Source organism: Aptenodytes patagonicus, chromosome 1, assembly GCF_965638725.1.
Source record: "Aptenodytes patagonicus chromosome 1, bAptPat1.pri.cur, whole genome shotgun sequence".
NCBI lineage: Eukaryota > Metazoa > Chordata > Aves > Sphenisciformes > Spheniscidae > Aptenodytes > Aptenodytes patagonicus.
This window is the reverse complement of record NC_134949.1, coordinates 209,575,239-209,599,107: the sequence shown is the minus strand read 5'-3', so window position 1 is coordinate 209,599,107 and position 23,869 is coordinate 209,575,239. Positions and strand designations below refer to the sequence as shown.

General features: G+C 42.1%; 1 protein-coding gene across 2 annotated transcripts; it reads right to left on the bottom strand.

The window, feature by feature from the left end:
- Positions 1-1,881: 1,881 nt before the first annotated feature.
- SLC35F2 (solute carrier family 35 member F2) lies at positions 1,882-23,643 on the bottom strand. Of its 2 annotated transcripts, none has more exons than XM_076328184.1 (8): positions 23,507-23,643; positions 16,813-16,988; positions 16,129-16,256; positions 10,612-10,771; positions 8,797-8,953; positions 7,934-7,986; positions 7,106-7,260; positions 1,882-3,232 (listed from the first exon to the last, which is right to left on the bottom strand). In XM_076328184.1, exons 1-8 carry the CDS (start codon positions 23,641-23,643, stop codon positions 3,038-3,040), a joined length of 1,161 nt encoding a protein of 386 aa, XP_076184299.1. In that variant the 3' UTR covers positions 1,882-3,037. The 2 variants fall into 2 exon arrangements, with proteins under 2 accessions (XP_076184299.1, XP_076184300.1); XM_076328185.1 differs by lacking the exon at positions 23,507-23,643 and adding an exon at positions 19,202-19,232.
- Between the last annotated feature and the right edge of the window lie 226 nt (positions 23,644-23,869).

Sequence of the window (23,869 nt, the reverse complement as noted above, 5' to 3'; positions counted from 1 at the left end):
AAACAGCCCCAACATGTGGCCCACCCCTTGCCTGTAAAAGGGGTAGAAGCTATGGAATGGCCTCTCTTTTTAGCTGTTTCTTTCAGTTGCTTGCTGACTCAAGTCCCTGCCTTTGGCATTTGTTCTGCCACTTCCAAATACCTTTTGGGCTGTCACCTCTTCCCTTGTCTGGGCACAGGTCGCTCCAGATCTGCACTGCTGCAGATGCCTGACCCCACTTTGTCCACCCCAAATGCACTGTAAGAGCTTGTGATACTTGGTGCTCATGGAAATCCTCCAGGGTTGTCCCTGGGGAAGCTGCCACGTCCCCTCCTGTTCATGCCAGCACTACGGGACACCAGTCAAGCATCCTGGTGGAGCTGCTACAACATTAGCAAGCTGGTGGGCTTTTGTTCCTTGCTTTGGCACAAAGGAAAAACCTCCCCCTGCTTTTCTCTCGATGGGAACTATCAGAAGGGATGCTGTGAACTTAGGAGCTAATTCATCTTTACTTTTTCCATTTTCCAAGGTAATGCTTTCACCTGCTGACGCCAGCCTTCGATTGACCACACTTTCCATCGCGCTTCTATTATAACTCCAGCTGCTGCCTCATGCTTTCTCTTCCTTGCATAGCAATTCACAGTTGCTGTGGGCCCCGTGCAAAGGGCCCTGCTATTTTTCCTGAGGTGCATAAAATGAGACCGATTTTCATGCCGCACTGCACATGGGACGTGCAGGCACAACAAAGTGCTCTCTCAACCACTGGACACACGCAGCTGTTTTAGCAACCACCACAGAGTTGCTGAAATGCCACCCGGTGACCACAGAAAGAACATGCTACAGGCTGGGCCATAAGCTTCATCTGGGATTCATCTCATCCAATTTTAGCTGCGTAAAGGTTAAGCATGAAAACTAATCACATATGGCCCCACACGGTCATGAGGGAACTGTTGAGTGTTTCAACCATAGGCTGCAGTGCCATTTCAGAGATCACAGGGCATCTCATCTGGCCTCCACAATCTGCTCCAGGTCACAGGTCTCCTCTAGATCCTGGGTCCTATCTACCAGCCCCTAGAGATGCCACAGACTCCATAGGGTGTCTCAGTTGACACTGTGGCAACTGAATCATGCCCCACAGAGGGGCACTTTAGACAGGACCTCAGCAACTTTTTTGAACAAAATACATAACTAGCTACGTTTAGGAGCTGAATCCCATCATGCGCCAATAGGTGCAGAGTTCTGGAACATTCACCTATAGAACTATAGGTTTGCTTGCTGTTTGCTTCGTTACTGCACGTAGTTAACTAATCACACAGGTAACAGTGGGTGGGACTTAGCTCCAGGTTGTAGGCAACTAAAATTTGGTATGGAGAACTACAACTTCATTCAGATGGCTTCTCTTAGGTATCTACTGCCATGAGACTTCCTTACCCCAGCTGGTCTCCAGCTGCTTGTTCAGCTTTAAATGTATAGATGTCTATAGATGCACCAGTGTAGGTGTCTTAATCCGTCACCTGAATCTTACTCCAGTGGTAAAGCAAAAGATAACTGGGCTCAAATGCTTTTCATAAAACTTCAGCACCTCTTCACCCTTCTGTGCATGAACTGCTCAGTGAAAAGGCAATGTTCATTGCTGTAGTATCTGCTGAACGTTTGTTTTGCTATCACTAAATAAAATCACGTAAGATTTTTGCTGAATTATTTTGCTTGAACAAACTACACTAGAAGTACACAAAACTAGTCTGTGCTGTCTGATCACCAGTATCTTCAGAAAATGTCATATTTAGTTCTTATGGCAAAGCTCAGCCATTAAAAGAATCATTTGGTCAGTAAAATCAATTAATATAATTTTGAGCAATAAAGAAATTCTAGCTTAAAAAAATAAACAAACCAAGAGCCAACTTCAGCTGCTGAAAACTTTATTCTGTTACTTCATACACCTGAGCTATGAAGGCTTGTACAAAAAAATAAAATAAAATCCCAGTATGGTTTTACTGATGTTAAAACTGCAGCCTCATATTTTTTAATCATTTACTGTAAGTATGAAGAGGGGGAGGAAAACTGCCAATGAATCTACTGAAAGCACTTAACCTTTTGGAGATTATGTCATTATTGTTGCAATGAGGATTGGCTAAGATGTTTCAATTTTTTTAAGAAATGCCAATTTTCTTCAAATCTTCCTGCAGAAATGTGTCCCATTGCAGGGAGAAATTCACTGAGAAGTGAACTTCAGTTCAAACCCTTTTGCTGTCTCATCCAGAAAAAAAATCCTTCAGTTCTTGCTGAACAGAGCAAGGGCCTGACTTTGTCTCCTCCACCTAGTGGGAATGCACCAAACAACAGGCCACTGAGAGAGAAAAAGGAGGGCTTATAAAAACACATATTCAAACTTCCCTTACTAGCAAAATTGAAAATAAAATACTTGTAGCAGCCCCAGCTGCGACAGGGAGTGCAGCAATATGAAGAGAGGAACATTTGGGTGGAATGTAAGACCAAATCCTCCAGCAGAGGAATGAAGTCCATCAGTACATGGAAGGTGTAGGTATGTAATATGGCTTGCAGAACTTGATCCTGTGAGAAGCTGAGTGGCTTTTGCAAGATGCTATTTGAAGGTACCTGGCACTGAGGCGTGGGAACCATGAAGCCCTCAGATAGCATCTTGCAGACGTGGGTCCCTAATGCAATATAAAACATATTTGCTCCAGTTAGTGACCTGAGAGCATGCTTTGGCTTAGTTTTTCCCCCAAGCATTTGCTGTTAAGTTAATTAAGCATTTCAAAATAAGAGTCTCTCACTTCCCAGAGACTCCACATAAATACTACTCTCTCTTCTTCTAAGGGCCAGATTTTCTGCAACGGTAAATCAATACAGTTTCACTGATTGAGGATCTGGCCTTAAAAGTCTATCCAGTGCATTAAAACCAGCGCAGCATAACATATGCCTTGGCAGTAGAATTCTCCAGGTTAATATTTGAGGGAAATTTGGCAGTAAAAAAAAAAAAAAACCTCTATTTTGAAATGCTGCCATTTCTTTAATCAGTGCTGACCACCACAGTTTCTCACAGTTTTGTGAACTGTACAGTTATGGCCGGAGTTTCACTGTCATTCTCCTCGAGCTTTAGTGCAGCGTTGTCCAAGCCGGTGCTTCGGGGCTGTGGCAAAGCAGTGGGTTCTGCCGTCCGAGTTGGAGTGGAGCAATACAAGATGAAGCCCACCATGATGATAACAAAGGACAGGATATAAAGACCTGAAAACTGGCAGAGGAAAAGAAGAGATGCATTAAGGCTTGTCTGATGTAAAAACATGTCAACGCTGCCTTGTTTTAAGGATGTGAAAGCTACCCTTCCTTTTAAAAATTATTTTAATGATGATTATCACCATGATCTGTATTCAGGTCTGAAAATCAAAATTCAACAGCTCCATTCACTGATAGACTCAATGTGCTGGCTGGTTTTCTCTGCATCTCATCCTCAACACTGTCGGACAGGGAGTTTCCTTAGGTCTGCATATAAGAATCTTAACAGAGAGAACAAATGGCTGTAAATATGGTGATACTGAAGGATAGTTGTTTACACACGTGAATGCTGAAACATTGTACCCCTAAGAGAATTTTGTTTCAGCACAGCCAAAGATTTCAGGTCCTGGCAAGAGATGAATCTCTCTGTCCTACTGCAAGTCACCAGAGCAGCTGGTTCTCTGCACAGCTCTCTTAACCATCTGCAGGGCTAGATAAATGTTATTACTGGACCAAAACCAGCTTGCTCTCTACACCCAGCAAGTCCTTGAAGAGAGGGAGACTGGGGCTCCTTTTACAAGATTGGCATTTGTGCTCTGTTAAGAGTGGTGTGAGGTAAGAGTACGAACTGCCGAGGTACATCAGGCATTTAATTCACTATCGTTCACTTGCCTGTTAAAAGTCCAACAATTGCTGAGATTCATCCACCTTGACAGAAAAATAAATGCCAGATTCAATAATACAAAGTGTTCAAGCTATCCACAGCCAGGAACACTTCTTTAGCAGATTTGTTGAAGTCCTCTGTATTGCCTTTGCCAAACCACACTGATTAAACAGTAGGATGAAGGACACAGCATATCCTACATCCCACTGTCAATATTCCCTAACCTCCTTAGCTTCCTTAGACATGCTTAAAAAATATGTTCTAGTTTATCAAGCAGCAGAGCTGGATGAAATGAATGGTAGAACCTGGACAGTGGACTCTGATCCAAAAAAGACTGAGGCATCTACAGTTAAGGCGTTGAAATTCCTAGGTGGTAGTCACTTGGCTCAGAAACCCTTGGACGACACCATGCAAACGGAAAAGCAGACTGAAACACACTGGCCTTGTGATACATGCCGTCTTTCCTCACCTTGCTGGCTGTTCGCTTGGAGGAGCTTGGACTCAAGCATTCACTCTGCACAGAAGGAAGCACCAAGCTTTGAAGATGTCCTGACGGAGGCACCAGCAGTGTCCGTGGTCCTACCCCTGACTGACCCATTCCCATCAAATGGGCAGAGCTTGGGTCTGTATCAAGACACCTGCACAACTTCTCCAGAGTGCAACCTAAGGCCATGAGTGAACATGTGCTTGTATGCAAAGACATGTGGCTGGCAGGTGAGACTGGGCAGTCACAGTAACTGCCAGGCCCTCTCGTAGTGCGTACAAGGCAGTAGGTGTCTCTGATCCTGCTCAGAATTAATTCCTCCGTGAGTGGATACAGTCACCAAGCCAGGGTGCCAAAGCCGCTGCAGCGTAGCTGTGATTCAAGGCCTGCCTATGCGTTTGCAGCTATTGACACAGGTGAACCTTAACCATGCTGCTCCAACAGTTCTTTTTCTTTTTTTTCTTTCTTTCTTTTTTGGGGAGGGCTCAGTACTTTTCCTGGTTTGTTTGTTTGTTTGTTTAATTTCAAATATTGCAGCAACTTCATTGCTTCAGACCCTGATTTTAGTTATACCTATGCAGCTTATATCCCCATACTCACTATCAAGCCTAAAGACAACTTGAAATGTTACTGGAGGACTGTAACTCCATCTAGTGTCTGTATCTGCAGTAGACACCCTTCCATAAGAGTTTATGCAACAGAAACATTTTGAGACCTTTTTTAATATCTCTTGAGGGATTACAGGTATCTGTATATAATGAGCTCATTAGGAACAAGCACAGCAAAGATTCATTATGCAGTGAAAGAAAAAAAAAGGGCTTATCAAGACAGATTTGTAAAATTCACATTACGCCTTAAACAGACTCAACTGGGTCTGAAAAGTTGATGCATTAGCAAAACACTGTGCTCAAGTCAAAACATCATAAATTCCTGGGCTCAGTCTCTACTGCAGCCGCTGCATGTCTGTGCTGCTTCTGTTTCAAAACAGGCTCAGACCACAGCAATTCAGAGCTCTCCGTGGCTCGCTCCGCTCTGCAGCCCAGCCAAGCCTTCAGTGGCTTGCTGTGAAATATCATCTGGTAATGGTGAATAGAGAGCGATTCCTTGCATTTTTGTTTATAGATTCCTGTGTCCAGGGTGCTTTTTAATCCGGGAAATGTCCTGCCTGGTTTCTTTGCCCCGTAGGTAAAGAAACTACATGGTTAACTTGGCAATAAGATTTTCTACTGCTAAGAAGTATTATGATAAAAGCAGTGTCAAAATCAGGCGCTCTCAGTTCTTGGTTCCTAAGCTATCTCAGATCTTCTGATTACTACAGATGTGGTATTATTATTGCTCCCCTTTTTGCTCTTTCATTGTTTCTAACCACAGATACAAGTTCCTATTTTAATAAGTATCTGAAATTCTCTCATAATACAACCCCAAAGTCTTCTCTAATTCATTTTTCCTTTTTGTTACCAGAGTACCCCGCAGTTAGTAATTATGGGATGATCTGCTCCCAGAAAAACCTCTCCCCAAAATAAGCTAAAAATCCTGAAGAATAAAAGGTTATTATATCCCCTCCCTTCCAAAGCTCTTGCTTACTTATTCCTCTTTACTATTATGAATATAAATTTATAATCACTTCTTGAGTTAAGCTATCTGGGTGCCAAAATATATGTTTGGAAGTGACTTAGAAAGGATTTTTTTAATTGTTAGAATGTAAGTATGGATCGCTTCCTACATTCATTTTTAATGGATGCTTTGTCGCTTGGAGCAAATTTTGGAACCCAAAACAGGGAGGAAGGCTGAGCTAAGAGGCTCTTGAAAAGGAAAATCTAGCTGTAGTCAGATCCTACCATTACCAGACCTCCGCGCTGTAAAATAAATTGGCCTTCATTTTCAGAAACAAATCTGACCTAAAAGCTTCTGGCTCTCCATAATGCTGAGAAGAAAGCAACCACATGGAATAATACAAATTAAGTTCTTAAGCAAAGTTCACAAGCTTCTCACTAAGCCCTTCCAGTCACTGAGCAATTGACTCCATTACTCCAATTGCTGTAATGAGCTAGGTTCCCTCAAATGATTCTGGATGAAAAGCGTAGGGTGGAATGAAATCTTTTTAGCACTGTCATTTAGCTTGAATAGACACTGCCAAAAATACTTGAGAGAGCAAAAAAAGTAACTGCCTTTTGGAGAGCATAGAGAATAATACATTTATCTGCATTTTTTTCAGTTCCTTTAGTCTCACCTCAGTAGTAGTACCGAGAAAGCTTGATTCTTCTCCCAAGATGTTGGTAATGAACAGATTAAATTTCTAAAAGAAAATATTAATTTCTGGAAATCAAGCCAAACTGATCCGCTCTCAGACACCAAATGCCTTTCAGGACAGGGAGGTTCAAAACCTCTTTGGTCACTTGAAGAGATGAACCGAATCTAGCATACAGTTCCACACAGGGCTTACGGCAAGAACTCTACCATTTGAACACCTCAGGAAGTTATTCACTATTTCTTAACATTAACTCTAACATATTCCATGAAGTGTGAAATTGTTTGAAAATCACTGTCCGCCTAATGGTGTGATGCTATGTAATTAACTAAGTATGAGTCCTTCTGATTGACATCTGCCAACAATGAATGATACAAGCTGTGGAAACGCACAAGTGCAAACGATTGTTCAGGGGCTTTTAAGAACATTATGCTTTATTTATAATTTTGGAGTAAAAACATAACTGAAATTATAGCGAAACAATGAAGGTACTCACCTTATAGAAAAAGAGGAAAAGCCCAAAGAACAGACTGTAGAGATCCGCAGTCAGAATACCCAGGTTGACTGAGGTTGCACTGGTAACTTTAATCACTACTGGCATGAAGCTATACAGCGCAAACATACACAGGGCAAAGACTGTGAACAGTAATGCTGTAAAACAAGATGACAATTTACTCCTAAGGCACGGAATAATTTTAAAGAACACTGATATTCTTCAGATGCTTTAAAACCATGCATTTTTATCTTTTAGGATAAGGTTTCCTAAAAGATATGAGAATGTAAATTTAAGAAAAACATGGCAGAAATACTTCTTTTTCAAGACTACCCTATATTGCAAAAATTATGGTATCTATACAAGAAAGTTCTCATTCTTTCCTAGTTAACATAAGAGCTGACTGAAGAAATTTAGAGCCACATTTCTTACTAACGTATAGTTCTGTTGAGATCAAAATGTGTCACAAAATCCATTTTCCCAGTATTTCATTTAGGAAGGACAACAGAAAAATGTTCTTGTGATGTTCCAACACCAAGCATGTCTCTGATTAAACAGGTTTAATTATCACTTTTTGCAATTTATTTTGAAAAATGGTTTCATGCTATATGTAAAATGCAAAACCTGAGCTCAAAGGTTTTAATGTTCAATCCTGCAAACCTTATCTCTTTGCTGAGCTGCAAAGCTTGCAGAAAGTAAATTTGTGACAATATAATATGAATGCTGCTTAATATCCAGAGAAAGAAAATTAAATCCCCAGCATTTGAAGTCTAAATGATCATCATTTTCCAGTGTTCTGTAAAAATGCACATAATTTTGTCATACACATACCAATTTTCCAGTTCCATTGAATTCTCATTATCTCCCTATGTTCCACAATGGCTCTAGAGTTAGAGAAAAGATATGATATAGTAAAAAAAAAAAAAAAAAAAGCATAGCATATTCAAATAGAGAATTTAATTACCAGAATATATAAGAAACACTTTGATTTATAATCCCTTAATTTTTTGTTTGAAATTTTATTGAATGACACTAACTCCAACATCTAACAAGTATGAAAAAAGACTTGAAAATTAAAGTGCCTGAAAATTAAGAGCACTTTTATTTAATTCTTATGCCTTCTTCCCAGGCTTTTTCATCCTTCAGAGATTCGGTTTTATTTGATATACCATTTGAAGAAATTATTAACTATAATGATGAGAAATGAGGAACATAAAATTCATTAGATATACTTAAGTGCATGTGGTCTGTTACTCTAACGTGGTTATTTATAAGAGTATACATGACTTCATTTTAAACTGAAGTTTAATATGGAAGACCTCCTGCTAATGATTATCTCCTAAACTTTTCCACAGAGAAAATCCATTAAGAAATACATTCCTGTGAACAGTCCTCAGCATACTGAGTGTCCTCATGAAGATCAACAAAATCAAAAATACAGCCAAGTACTGTATGTGTTCAATTGCAGGATTTCAGCTTTAGAATTGCTGTAATAAGAGTAGTGCAAATAAAAAGGATATGAAAGGGATGCTGATCAGCAACAAAAATAAAATTCAAGTGGAAGGACTCCCATATAGGCCAAATGCAGATGTAACAAAGAATTAATTTAATAACATCATCATCATTTCATGGTAGACAAGCAATCATCTGTAGAATATTCTTAATTAGTTTTAAAATAAATATTAGATCCTTACAGCTGTAGACCGCTGATAATAGTCCCAAACAAGCCCACCATTCCTAGAAACTCCACTCTGCTCAGATTTTTCACAATGTATTCCTCACTCACATTAGAAATGGCATACAAAGAAGCACCAAGAAGCACTAAGACATCTCCAATCACCACGTCACTACCTGTACAGAAATATTAATCCACAATAAGGGTAATGCTGCAAACACTTTTTAACTTTCCTTAAAAAGACAAGCAAATTTATCTTTAACACCTCTATCTTCCTAGCGCCTTCCAGGGTAAGGGGAAAGGAAACATCTCTTCTGGGTGCAGATGAGTGGCTTGGTGTCTGAGCACAGACTCTGCTACCTGCTCACCTTCCCCTGCACAGTCTGGAATGAGCTAAACCCAGCATTTAAACCTCATCCTGACCAAGCCACTGCTGTATAGTCTGGTCCAATTTTACTTGTGCTGATCTAAGGCACTGTAGGGACTTAAGAAAATTCCCAGTTAGAGATGCTCTCCGCCTTTCTGAATATTGCCCCTGCTTTTGCAGTAAGGCCTGATTCAAGTCTTGCTAAAATCAGTCTATTGATTTCAGAGGGACCTGGACTCAGCTTCAAGTTTATGACAGGTCTTAAGTGGGCACTGCAGATGGGTGGTATCATGTGTCCTGCTGCGATTTATTTATACTGTGCAAATGGGACTCCCTGCGATACAACCACTCATCAAGTAAACGCTATTATGCATCAGCTAAATAGCAAGAGGATTGCTGTTGTTTAAATCCTTGAATTGATTTAAAATGTCTTTCCCCAAGTTGGTTGGCAATCACTAAGAAAATATGTCTGAAATATGAGGGTAAGCAGTAGTAAGGGTACCCAGGTCAGCGAATAAATCACAACTGTCTTAAAGTCTCAGAGAAAGATTTTTCTTCCTCAGGACTGAGATACTTGTACCACATAGCACTACAGCTAAACCTCAGTTTGCCTTGATGTCTTACCTACAGTAAGGCCCCAAAATAACGCCAAATAGGCTTATGTCTATGCTGCCTGATGCAGGCAATGCCCCATTCCTCTCTCCCTGACATTTACCTTGCCTCATAGACACTGGCTCTGAAAATTCAAAATTCTTATTCAAAATAAGATCACTATGATATGGGTTGATTCAGGCATCTGTCATAGAGAAGACGAGACCTGCCCTCATCTGTGCCCAGCTGGATCCTGGTCCCCAAAGCCCAACCACCCTCCCAGAGGTCCCAGGAATCCCAGCATCCTGCCCATGTCTCCTCTTGCTCTCCCGTCGTAAGCCCATGCTTTCCAGGCTGTGGCCTGTGGGCCTTGGGGATACCTGAAGTATTTCTGTTGAGTCTGCCAAAGATAAGAGCAGGCTGACTTCTCCGAGTTAAGTAACTTTTTATGTGCTATTTGTGCTCATAGAAAACTGCAAATCAGAGAAGTCTGACAAGGTTTGCAGGGAGAGGCAACATCTTTTATTAGACCATCTCACCTGATGAGTAAAAGTGAATGAGCTTTCAAGAATGAGGCCTTTCATCAGGTCTGATGAACAGCAGCAAAATGTAAGCTTAACACAAGTGTTTATCTTTTAAGGCGGAAGAATCCAAATCTACAAGCAAAGAAATTCCACAGCTCCCTATAAAATCAGCGTCTCCTCAGCCACTATCTCCTTGGACAAGAAATACAAATAGCAGCGTGTCTTCTCCTCTTCTCTTTTAAAATAAAACTATATCCACTCCCCCTGCATTTGCTTCTTTTTCTCCTTTGCAAGTTAGCCCACCACAGGAACCATCTCTCCGCTTTTCCCCGCCACATAAAGGATTCCTTACCTTCGCTGTCCTGCCTCCCTGCCAAAATGTCTGCACCCACCATTGTTCCTACACCCAGCAAACAGATGGCAACAGCAAGAAAATGGATCAGCCTGTATCTTGCACGGAGAATGAACCACGACAAAGCCATCAGCACAGGAATCCCAAAACAGTCCAGCAGCTGTGTGTACAGAGAAATGGTTTGAATTAGAAACCCACCCCAAATCTGCATTGCACTATCCTGAAAACAGATGTACAGGATTTTACTTTCCGTCGCTATCAGATGTTAATGAAAGCCACAAAGCAACCCCAGTGGATTTGTTTAAAAGAGGGGTCAGACCCACATTTTGCCATGAAAAGCATTTTGCAAATGAAGGAGGAGCTGGGGCAGGGTGTCCACTCTCTCCTGGTAGGAAGGCACTGATCTAGAAACTCTTCTAACAATGGATCTAATCAATCTTTGTAGCTTCACAAATGAATGCTAGGATGTCGTTCTGAAACCACATTGCTCCCCATGACACCAATACAAGGAGGGGGTTCACTGACATTTCCTTTTCTCCCCAGCAGGTTTTGTCTAGCTCGTCTTTTAGCTCCTTCTCAAATCTGTAATTAGAATTTAGGGCTCCATGTACACAAAGTAAAAACGTGAAACTATTAAAGGATACAAGTGATCTGATTTTACATCAAAGTGAATAGGGCAAGAATCTGACCCTGCAGTTTTGGGTTTGATTTTATTTTCCCCAAGTAGATCCTACTGGGGAAAAAAAAAAAAAGGTACATGAGCTGGAAGCCACGTGCAAAATTGGTAGAAGGAAAACAGGAATGGAAGAACAGTTTTCCTAAAGTCACCTTCCCAGTCTTCCAGCTTCCCACAAAATCACATGCAATCCACCAATGCATTTTCATTACTCTGTTAGAGCTGACTCAATTAGTCAGAAGCAGGTAACCCACTCTAATTCACCCATGCCACAGCAGCAGAGACACACAAGGCAGCTGGAGTTTTGAAGCACTTTGGATGTGTTTGCAGACACTGCCCCGAGCAGACTTAATAGCTACGGTTCAAGGATATATGCACTCCATGACAAGCAGCAACACCGACTTCTCTTTCCTTTCTTCATTATTCCCTCTCTGTGTGTTCCTAAAATCTTACGTATCTTTGCCTTGTTAGACCCACCCATCTTCCACCCATTCTCCTTTATTACAGAAAAAATCAAGTTAGCTGTGTACTTAATACAGAAAAATACATTGCAGCATAAGATGGTCATAATATTCCAGAATAACCAAATAATACCAAGAACATTGATATAATCATAATTGGTTTAATATTCAACAAAATAGACTGTGTTTCTGAATTTGTCTGGGGAAAAAAGAGGTGTATTTTCTGACCTGCCTCAGTAGAGTGCCATGAGAATATATAAGGGAACAATCTACAGTAGAACATATAGTCAGCCTTCCAAAGACTGCTCACAAATTACTCTTAAATGTCAGCCTTTAAAACCTGGCCCCTTGAAGTCACTACAAAGTAGGTCCAGGTCAACAGGACTGGGGCATAATCATTACAATCAAGGCAAGAGCCCTTAGTCCTTAATGTTCACTGCTAACTTCTGCCTGCCTGAGTGCACCACCGCAGTCTTCTGCTGTGCTGGCTTCTGTTGGTTCAGCCATCGTCCCCAAGGGTTTTAACCAAACTCGTAAGACTTTCATGGTAAGTTTGGTTTTACTTGTTCATAACTACACATATTAAAGTCTTACCGGCACAGTATTAGGAGGAGTTATTACAGATTAAATCCTAACGGTGCTCTCTAATCCTTCCATTTGTCTTTGTTCCTTGGATTGCCTCCAGCTTGTCCAGTTTGAGAAGTCTGTGCAAAAGCACTTGCCTAGGCTGTATTAGGAGACATTAGAGCTGCACAAGTCCTAGTATGTGATATCACATATTTCAGTACAACTTTGCTCTATTGGAAAAGTATCATGCTGTGAGTTTCTATCTAGTCCCAGGCCTTTTTCCCTATTTTACCTTGCAAAATGTACAATTTAGCTCTCATTACTCTCTTTTTCCACCTTTTGTCTGAACCAGTTCTGTCCTGAGTATGGAAATGTATTTGATCTCTCTGGTGTGAAGTTGTAATCACAGAAACTAAGAAATATTACAAAAATTAGAAAGTAAAAATTTTACCCCCCTGGTAGTAGACATCTCTTCTATTAATACGTAAGCTTTCACTTCCCCATTTATTGAGATGTAATTTTCCAACCTCCCAAACAGTTTTTCAACCCAAACAGAAAGGGTGGAACAAAAACCCTTTAAAAAAAAAAAAATTAAAATCTTAATTAGGATGTAAAGGAGTAGTAGATAATGAGCCACAAGCTCTTTCAGTAATGCCAGATGAGGAATTGCTGCATCCAGACCAATAACATACTGTAGAGCTACAGCACCCTGGTTAGAGGACTTGCAGCCGGGACAGACAAAGCATCAAATGACAAAGAACACACCCTGGTAATCTGTTCCAGGGGACAATTAACCTCAATTACAGACAGAAGAAATCTGATTTCCAACTACTGGATCTTGCCTTCCCTTCATCTACTACGTTACAGAGCTCTTTCTTTGGTGGAAATTGCTCTCTTCTGTACAGGATCAAGATCAAAGAGGTGCAAAGCAGATGTAACAACACAATGAATTGTGTCAATGGAACCATTTAAAAGAATAAAGTTTATTTATTCAGGTTTTATGACATTTACGGCAGTACCGAGTACTATTGCCAGTAGAGCCTCAGCAAACTCTCATCTTATTCAATTCTAGCCTCTATTTTTACAAGGGAAAAAACCTAGATAACCTGTTGATTTGATTTACAAATATTTTGACTCAAGCCAGCCTTTGGCGACACTGTTTATAAGAAGGTTTTAAAGGCAGGGTGAGTAAATTATTAAAATATGTTTTAATACATGGTTAATAAATGATCATAGACTGTTGGAGGTCATTGGTTTGCTTATAATTGCCAGCTCCAGACAGCTTTGTAAGCAAGAAAGCTCAACAGCTCATCCTGCTTGCTTCCCCGCATGGCTCCCTTCGGGCAGCCTCCAGCTGAGCCCCAGCGGCTCATCCTGCATTTTCTCATGTTGAGGTTAACACTCTTCCATCAGCTGATACTCTATCAGTAGCTGCCTATAAAATGCCTCCACTCAAATTATCTATGGAGCGAATGCTAATTACACCCAATAACATGTTAATAACATGATACCACAGCTATGCTGCTTGTTTTTTTGCTATGAAATATGTGGTCAAACAGCAGCACAGTCAAGTCCTGCCACAAGACAGGAGGACACCAGCAGCAAGAAGTCTTCCCGGCATTGGCTCAGCCACAGCTGAACAGAAAGAGTTCAGCTGTGGACCAAAGTCTTTTTCTTTATTTACGGAGAAACGAGAGCTGCCATCCCAATGTTATCTCCTTAAAAATCTCCCAACCCCTTCCGTGCAATGCTGGTATTTGATAACTAAAGGAAAAATCAGTTCTGCTTTTGTGTGCATGTGTGACAAAATACATGGAAGTTCCTTGCTGAGCTGAGAAAACTTATCTTTGAAGACAAGTTTCATAGGGCTGAGCTGAAGCTCCAGCCAGCCAGCATTTTAACAGTGATTACCCTGTATTCAGGAAGGTGCCATATACTCCTGCATTGCTTTTCTGCTCCCTGGGCAACCACTCACGGCCAGTACTGCAGACAGGCTATCAGGCTGGGTGCTCCGAACCACAGGTTCTGATGTAACTGCAGAACAGACACATAGCAAATGCCTTGCACTGGTGCAAATCATGGGCTTTTTTTTTTTTTTTTTTTGTCCTGTATCTCATTTCTGACAGTGGTGAGAAACTGGTGACTTCAGAGAATGTGCAAGAAACCTTACTGCAACTGGCAGTTACAACAAATTCACAATTACTGAACTGACGGTTACCACATGGGAAGAAGGTTCAGCAACTCCTCAAGTTTGGCAACTGGACAGTACAACCTACTGTATCTACTCTTTCTTAATATCTATGGAAGAAATCATAGGAATAGCTTTACTACTTCTGAGAACTTGGATCAAAGTCCTGGCTTTTTCAGCTGTAAAGTATATGCTCAGTGTCTTGATTATCAACTTAACTTGATCTTGAGACTGAAACGTGTCACTCTTAAAGCTTTGATTTCTTAGGCATTATTTGTAAGAGAATTAAAGGCCTAATGAGTCATAACACGTAAGTATGAAGTGGGAACGTGACAATAATAATCCATCAGGCACATGTTACTGGTCTTTAAATAGTGCAAGGAAAAGTTACTGCAGTTCTCTAAAGGGAGCCCAGACCACAGGAGTTTATTGCTTTACAGGTAATTCTTTTAAATATTAACCCTTGTTACTTTGACTCTGTAAAACACTGACACCTAAACACTCCTTTCCAACTAACAGCCAATTCTGTATGGTACGTTATTTTTATTCAGGTAAGTGGGGCCATGACCCCAGCCACAGATCCACCACTGGTAAGAGCAGGCATAGGTTGGCACGGCCCCAGACACACTCACGAGTCCTCCTGCTCGTAGAGCTATTTCAGAACACAAGATTTATCATAGAATCATAGAATAGTTTGGGTTGGAAGGGACCTCTAAAGGTCATCTAGTCCAACCCCCTGTAAGATTTTTTTTCTGCTCTCATGGCTTCGAAGTCCTTCACGGGATCATAGTTTTTATAGAACTCTGCATAAGCTTGTTTTCTGGGATCAGCAATTACAAACTTGTATAAAGCCGCACATCCCACAGATAGAAAAAATGCCCCAAATAGGTGAAACTTCATCCGCCTGGCTAAAAGGTGCCACATTTGTGGCTTAGGCAATAGTGCAGACGACATGGTGATTATATTTCCTGAGCGCGGGCCCACCAACATCCTTCCGCCCCGCCAGCCGGGCACTCTCTGTGCAGCGATGCAGCACCAAGCACTGGCGTTGCAGAGGATGTTTACTGTCAGTTCAGGAGCCCAGCATGCTGATCTCCCTTCCACCTCTTCCAGAGAGGGGCCTGAACTGAAGTGCCACATCCAAAAGCCATAGGGCTGGTCCCTCACTACACGGTCAGCAATACCAGCTAACTATCAGTATGTCCTCATGTGTGGGGTTACATCTCACAATGTCTCCCACAGCTTCTAGGACTAGGCAAGAGGTCTACCTTGTTCTCATCAGCAAGATCCCGGGCTGAGTGAGTGTTATCTGGTCCTAAATCTTTATTTTGTGTCAGGAGAAAAACCTGAGTGGCTGTCAGCAAACTCTTAGAAGTGCTTTCTCTCAAAATAATTACAGTTCAACTCAAGAGCTGGCATTGGGTAATACCAGCCAATTTTCTCTGCTTCCTGGAAATGTTATTCATGATGCAGGATGCTCTTCTCTGTACTGCAGAGAGAAAATAGATATTGGGAAGCTTTTTCAGGCTTAAATAGCTTCCATGTCTGTCCTATGAATCTCATTTCAGAAACCGGTCCAAAACTACAATAAAAGCAACAGTTCAAAAAGACAGATCGGTCCTTACCTGCACACTTGTGAGGGTCGTGTATTGGTAGGCTTTTACGATCATGTAATTGGCTTCAACATCAGCCAGTCCCAAAAAAATATACTTCCACCACCGCTGTTTCAAAATTTGCCAAAGACTGTCACTGCCTGTTTAGAAGAAAGCAGCAATCAATATGTGTTTCTTTCCAACCAAATGCTGCACAGGAATCTTGCTTTTCAGAAGCATAAGTAATACTGAGATGTTCAATTTTGCTTGCCCCTGCTTAAGAAAGATACAATAGCAGCAAAATGCAGCCTGGGAGGAGACAATGCAAATGGTGAAAAGCACAGAAATTCTTCCACGTGAGGGAAAAAACCACAAAGCTAGAGTTGTTTAAAGAGTAAATTAATAAGAATAAGAGGAATATTAAATAGCCTCTGGTAAAGAAGCTTGTTACAACAAAGCCTATCTTCCCTAATATAACACAGGACTTGAAACCAAAGAGCACATAATTTTAAACAGATATGAAATGAAATCAAATTAAATGCACTTTTAACCTGTGAAATTCATTTCCATGTGTTATCACAAGGCAGGAATTTCAGCAGGAACTTTAAAAAACTAGGATGAGTATTGAGTAAGTTCTTTAGTTTCAAAATCTGAAAGGAAAATGTAGAAGAGAAAAAAAATTATGAACCGGGATCTCCCATCCCATATTTCACATACCAGTCCTAAATGCCAGCATTGTTGTATAAACTAGAAGAAGCAAAGAATAGTTGATAAAACTTTGAAACATTGGAGTATTCACTTGGTATTGTTCTGCTAGGTACTGGCTTGTAACAGCAGTCCCACAGATAAACAAGGAGAGCATCTGGCCCAGAATTATCGTTTTCAAAATATGCCTGTGAATATAAAAGACAACACAGTAAGCTTAGAATTAAACATTCAAGTTTTTAAAAAAATATTTGCTAGTTGTACAGGGAAAATGCCATTTTTCAGATTGACACTTTATTCTTTTTCTACTCCCTATCTGATTTACCGGTAAAGCAGGGTTTTGTCTACACAGAAGATCTAGTCCAACCTCATGACAGCCATATAATAAGTGAGGCCAGTTCAAATCACCACTGATGGAGCCTGCAATAATTTGCAAGGATCTTCAAGCAGCTCACCTGGGCAGGCTCAAACCAACAGCAGGATCTATTCTCATCAAGAGAGGTTTTGATACACGTGGCCTGAGTTAAATCCTTCGTCCTCCACTGAATCCCATTCTGACTTTGGTCAATAGAAATCTGCAACATGGAGATAAGGCACGACTGCCTTCAGGCTCTTCCAAGACCTGAGTCTTTGAAAGTGAGCTGAGACCCTAAGCTGAGCAGAGCTAAGGAAACAGAAACACACTAACTATAGAATCATAGAACAGCCCAGTTCGGAAGGACCTCGAAAGGTCATCTGGTCCAACCTTTCATGGGAAAGTGTGCCTAGATGAGATTATCTAGCACCCTGTCCAGTCATATCTTGAAAACCTCTAGCGATGGGGACTCCACAGCATCCCTGGGGAGGTTGTTCCAGTGACGGATCGTTCTCACTGTAAAAAAATTCTTTCTTATAATAAGAATTGTTATAATTAATACTTATTGTGGATTTTTTCTGATATATTCCATCACGTCCTGCTGTAATTGAGGATGGAGTTAAAAACACATTTTGGCCAAAGATCATGTTAGCGTTTACAACTCAAAAGAATCCAACCCACAGCTAGGGTGAAAAAGAAAAAGTTTATGCTCTTTTAGTAGCAATTCTTCACCTAATATGAAGTGAACTGTTCCAGATGTTCCTAGACAAACAGGAGTACATATACATTGCTGTGTATCTTTTGGCTTGTTGTTTTTCCTGCCAGTGGAGCTATGCAGATTTGTACCACCCCAGTCTCTGCCTGCATACTCACAATACACAGTGAGAGGGGCTCGGTGCTGTGCTGCTGTCTGTACAGGTCTGCAAAGTTCACATCTAATTTGTTTACTCTGAAGACTACTGATGAGAATTTAACTGTCTGCACAACTGATTCATTTGTTCCTACTCAAAGTAATTGAGCAAGGGAAGAAAGCATCCATTAGAATTCTGCACCTACCCCGTGCCCACATCTCTCCCCGACGATTTCTGGCAGGGCACCCACGTGCCAGGCACACCACATGGCAGTAACACCAGTTGTTTTCCCAAGGTGGGCGAGTTGAACATAGTAAATACCAGCTCACCCAGCTATGCTGTGCAATCCAGCTGTCAGGCAACGAGAAGGGTGTGTTCAGGGGCGCTAAAGCCAACTACAATCCCACAGTCAATCCCTCCTTTTGGAAGGGAGTCATCTTCTTTGCGCAGATTCTAATTCAGCTGCATGGATCTCATTTTCAGTTCAACCTGACACCAAAGCTCTTCTGACTTTAAAAATGCTACTAGGCACGTTTTTCTCTCCAAGTCCATTCTGATGAGACAGCAAATCTCTGCAAAGTCCAGGGATGCTGCACTTCCAAGAGATTCAGGCCCCACATTTTGCTACAGCTTGCCTTGCCAATCCCAGTAACAGTGCACACCCACATTATAAGTATTCATATATCACATGACAATCCTGTAAGGTCCTATCCAGCCTCGTGTGAATAACTCTTTCTGGTGCGTGAAAGAACAAACATTCTCATTTCTAGCATTTTGAATGTTGAAGTAAGCAACAGAGATGGTGTTTCAGCTAGAAATTTATCATGGCTACTTTGTAGCACAGTATTAACTGTAAACAGTACTATAAAATACATACATGTATTTTTATATATATATTTGTATGCAAAAAAAATACATACATGTATTTTTTATATATATGTATTTGTATGGGGAAAAAAAAAGAAAACAAAAACCTTTGAAGCTACCTCACTTCTGTTATATTGAATTTCTTTTTATTCTGGTCGAAGATCTGATTTTGCTATTTGGTGAACAAATCAGCAATGATCATGACACATTCTAATTATTCTGACTGATGCAGAAATGTCTTTTTACGTTCATCTAAAGAATTAATTTAATCAGGTGCCACTAAGAAAAATGTAACATAGGTTAGCTAAAATTTCAGGGATGAGACTACCTCTTCTCTCAAGCAGACATGGACAATGGTTCCAGCTCGCACTTTGCCAGCCCTGTGAATTCCAGCTCCTTTGCAGGAGGTAAGACGACAGAAGACCCATTGAAACGTCAAGAAAAAATAATGTGGTGAACACACGAAAAATGTGGTTTCAGGCATTTAAAAAAATACATATATACTTTTTATTATTCAAATAAAGAGTTTCTTGCTCCAAACTAGCAGAAAATATTTCTTCTTTACCCTCAGTGCAGGAGGCACAGAGCAAGCCTTTAGCAATTTACTGGACTAAACTCACCCAGTGCTTGGACTAGCTGGGACGAGGGCATGGAGGCGGGGATCAAACCTGTATAGAGGTGTGACTGGGCAACACTGCTGCAATTTTACTGGAGCAAAGCTGCGAAGCCTGCGTAGTCCACAAAATGAATTGCACTCGTCGACACATTACCAGGAGAAGTTAAAGCTGCCTTGGCTGGTAGAAGCCCTGCTCTCCTGGATGCAAACTCCCCTTCACCCACCTCCTAGGTGGTGCCACAGAGACAGGCAGAAGCACAGGCAATACTACTCCACAAGCATCTGGCTCGTTTAACATGGACTTCTGTGGGGCAAGGTTTTAAACATTTCCCCCCAGGATATGATATGCAAGGAGTAGCTTTGCTTCTCCTGAACTATGGTGCCCTCTCTATAGCACAGGCCTGGACCCTACATGCAGTGGCAAACTGGTTAGCGACCATGTTCCAGCGAGAGGGTAAAAGGGGGAAAATCTGCTGCCATTGAAATTTGCTAATGATTGATCAGCTTCAACCATCATTTATTAAAAACAAGAAAGACCTGGTTGCCCTCTTGCAGTGGAATAACTCCACTAAGCTGATCCTCAGCTTTTCCAATAACTAAGGGAATTATCTCCTTGCATTTTTGCAAATGGGAAGACACAGGTCCAGAATCTACAGAACTGTTTGCTTAGTGGTTTCTGCACCAGCAATCATTGCCATTTAGTTAATGTATATCTAGGCAGTCCTACAGCATTTACTTCTACAGTACCGAAGGCATCTGACAAGGCAAGCAGTCAGTCTTCATCCTGCCTCATTCCCTTCTTTATTTTTCTATATTTTAATTCAGGGATTTTTTTTCTTCCCTCTACTGAAGAGACTCAAAATGTTAAGGTCAAAAGAGCCAAACAAAGACCCTGTTCACTGGCGGTGAAAGGCTGTCCTCAAAAACGTCCTCTGTGAATCCCAAAACTCTACTTTTCTAGCAACTTTCTCGGCTGCGTGTAAAATAACAGCTTCTTGCCCTGACGCCCCCCCCCCCCCAACACCAGGTGCAAGCCTCAGCAGGGAGCACCAATGGTTTCCCCTCACACCATTTGCCAAGGGGTCAAAATGAATTTCTTCAAATTGCGAAGGTGATGCCACGGTCCTGGCATGATGCACTGCGCTCAAGGCGGTTTGAACAGAGTAAGATGACCCTTGTTAAATGTGGGCTCAAGAGACGTATTATTTGAGTACCCACTAAATTCCCACAGCAAATTAAAAAAAACTGTTTTACCCTCTGTAAAACTTGAAAGTAAACTTTAAATCCTATTGTTTTCATTTTGCAAGACAATTTCTTAGAAGAAAAATGCTTCAGAGACATGAGTTTCCATTCATTTCGGTATTGACATGAGTATCGATGACCGTGATTTTCTTATTAATAATTTATCATAATTTTTTTAAAATATATTAATAATTAGCTTTTCCATGGCAGAACTTGATCCTCTCTGCTCTTTTTTTTTTTAATGCATTGGTAAGGACTAAATCACTTTGGACTCTCAGATGACACAAGGAAAGTGGTCTGAAACAGCCTTTTAGTTTTATAGTTTGGGGGGGGAGGGGGTGGTTGTTGTTGTTTATTTACTGCTTGGTAGTTGGCTACTAAGTAATTACTCCTCCTCTCCCTTCAGCCACCATATCTTAGCTAGCTATATCTATAGCTACGAGCAAAACTAGGAGTCATTTGGGATTTTTTCAGAACGTGAAAGTTTGCTACAAATTGGTCTAAAGCTAACACTGAACAATGTGCAGTTCTTGACACCATGAGAAAGTCAGGCTGGCTTTCTTTGGCTCCATGTGAAACACAGAAGAAAAATACCCCAAGATATTAAAATAAAATCAGAGTCTATATCTGAGGAAGTTAAAAATCTAATAAGTCCACAGTTAACAATTTTATTGGCTATTAGTTTAATAAATCCTATAATTTTAATGTGATTTTTTCATGAAAATAAATACAGCTTTTCAAAAATTCAATTTATTTATGCCACCAGTTAAACACTAACAGGCAAAGCCTGGCAACACTCTTCATGTAGACAGTTTACTTGCACTTCAGCTTTAATTACTGAACCCTTCCTGAATGGGGGGGCAGGGAAGAGACCATTTCATTTTAATAATCTCACATTTTCATGCGAGTAGTTAAAGGAAAATGCAGGTTCAGACTGAAGCCATATTCCAACATGATTAGCAGACAGTTCTTAAAAATATTTTCTCCTGAGCTAACATTTTCAGAAGTTAGTGTTTCAATGTCCTGCTTTGAAACTGAGGTAAATTTAATTTGTAAAAGGTAAGAAACAGAAAAGAAAAACTTGTTTTGTTTCAAGAACCAGAAAGTATACTTTCTACTGGTTTTACTCAAAAAAAAAAAAAAATCTGGTTTAGTACATACAAGTATTAAACCTTCCTATGACTCAGAAAGGCCTCTAAGAAAGCTGAAGTGGCTGCGCCTCCAGCCACCTGGGAAAAAAAAAGAAAAAAAATCAATTCAGTATCTCAGACAAGACTTTGCAAAAGTCAGTGAGAGCGCTGCATTTTCTTTCAAGTACCATCAATAGACTCACTTAGTGTAGCCCTCTGGCAATATTTTAGCAAAACTACTAGCACAGGTGAGGTTACTGAACAGTTCAACAAGTTCCTATCTTGTCTTTTTGGGCATTCCTGACAGGCAGGAGGAATGAAAAGAGAAAAACTTATATCCAAAAGAGAAAGGCAGGCTTTGCCCTCTGGAATAAGACTGCTTGGCCAGCACACGCCTCCAAGCAGCCTAGTCGTGAGACTCAAGCTTACGAGCGCGAGGGTGGCAGGAGAGCCAGCACCTCCTATTTGTCAGCCGAGGATATCTGATGCAATAGTTATTAGAAAGGAAATGTAGAGCCCCAAAAAAGCCTTTTAAACAGGGATTCTTTTTTTTTTTTTTCCCCAAATGGAAACTGAAGCTGGAAGTGAATGGTAGCTCTTGCAGGCTGGAAGTCAGAGGAAGTAGTTCTGCTTTCACTAAAGGCAGCACTTGGCAAGTACCAGCTTTGAGACACGTGCGATGCCTGCACAGCTTGGCAGATTTTTTCCCCCAAGTTTTCCATGCTTAACCAGTGCTCACATTTTAAGTGATATACCTGAATGCGCCTCCGTCCTAAGCCAATTCAAGGAAGGAGGGAAAAGGGATTTTGCTCTTTCTGGACTCCACACCTCATCTCAGCTATTTTGTTCTGTTATCTCCTCTGCCTGCCACGACCTGTTCTTCGCAGCAATGTTGATAAAAGAGTACAGAACAGATAAAAGTACAGAAAAATAGGAAATAGATAAAAGCACAGAAAAAATAGGAATAACAGAAAAATCCTAAGCCAGAATTACTAAAAAAAAAAATCAAGTGCACGCGTGCATACATGAGATTACATTCTAAGTGTAATCTCAACATTGATTTTGTTAAAAAAAATCAAATACATCACTCGCCAATTCCACACTTATCTTAGCTGAAGTGAGTCTTCACACTCCAAGCCAACAGCAGTTTACAGGCTGCAGCTCGGCTGTGCTTCCACAGCGGCCCCGGTATCAGAACACCCCGTTCCCGCAGCCCTCCATCAGCAGAAGCCAAAGCTCTCCTGGCTGCTGCCCGCACCCCGCCGGACTCACCTCTGCCAGGGCGACGGCCTTAAAGGCTGGCCCGAAGGATCAAAGCTTCGCTCAGCCCCACGCCCCGCTCCCAGCAGTAGCCCCGGGCCCGCACCGAGGCGTCCCCCCGCGGCGGGTACCCCACGGCGGCGCTGGCTCCGGGCCGGGCACCACACGGCTTCTCCCGGCGGCACAGGTAAGCCACCGCATCCTGACCGCGTTATCGGCCAACGCGCCGAGCACAGGAAGATGGTTTCCCCCTTCCCTCCCTCCCGCAGAGTGCAACCCCGGCCCGGCCCCCCCGCCGCCCCGGCCGCGGGGGCAGGCGAGCGGGCAGGCCGGCGCTGCCCGGCTCCACGTGGAGGCCGGGGGGGGGCCGCGGCCGGGGACTCACCAGGTGCAGAGCTTGGCCCCGAGCAGCGCCAGCAGCCGGCGCGGAGGGGCGGCGGCAGCCCCGGGCGGCGTCTCGGCCCCGGGCGCAGCGGCCGCCGCAACACCGGGCGGCGGCGCCCCGGCAGCGGCCACCTCCATGCCGCGGCGCGGCCCCGGCCCTGCGCCCGCCGAGAGGGAGGGAGAGAGGGAGGGCGCTGCGGAGGTGGCGGGCGGTGCTCCGCGGAAGGGAGGGGAGGAGCGGCGGCACCGGGACGGCGGAACAGAGCTCCGCCAGCGGCGGCCGAGCCGAGCTTTGTGCCCGCCGAGGGGCCGCCCCCAGGAGGGGCATGGCTCGTCCTGGAGCTGGGGGGACGGAGCTCTGCTG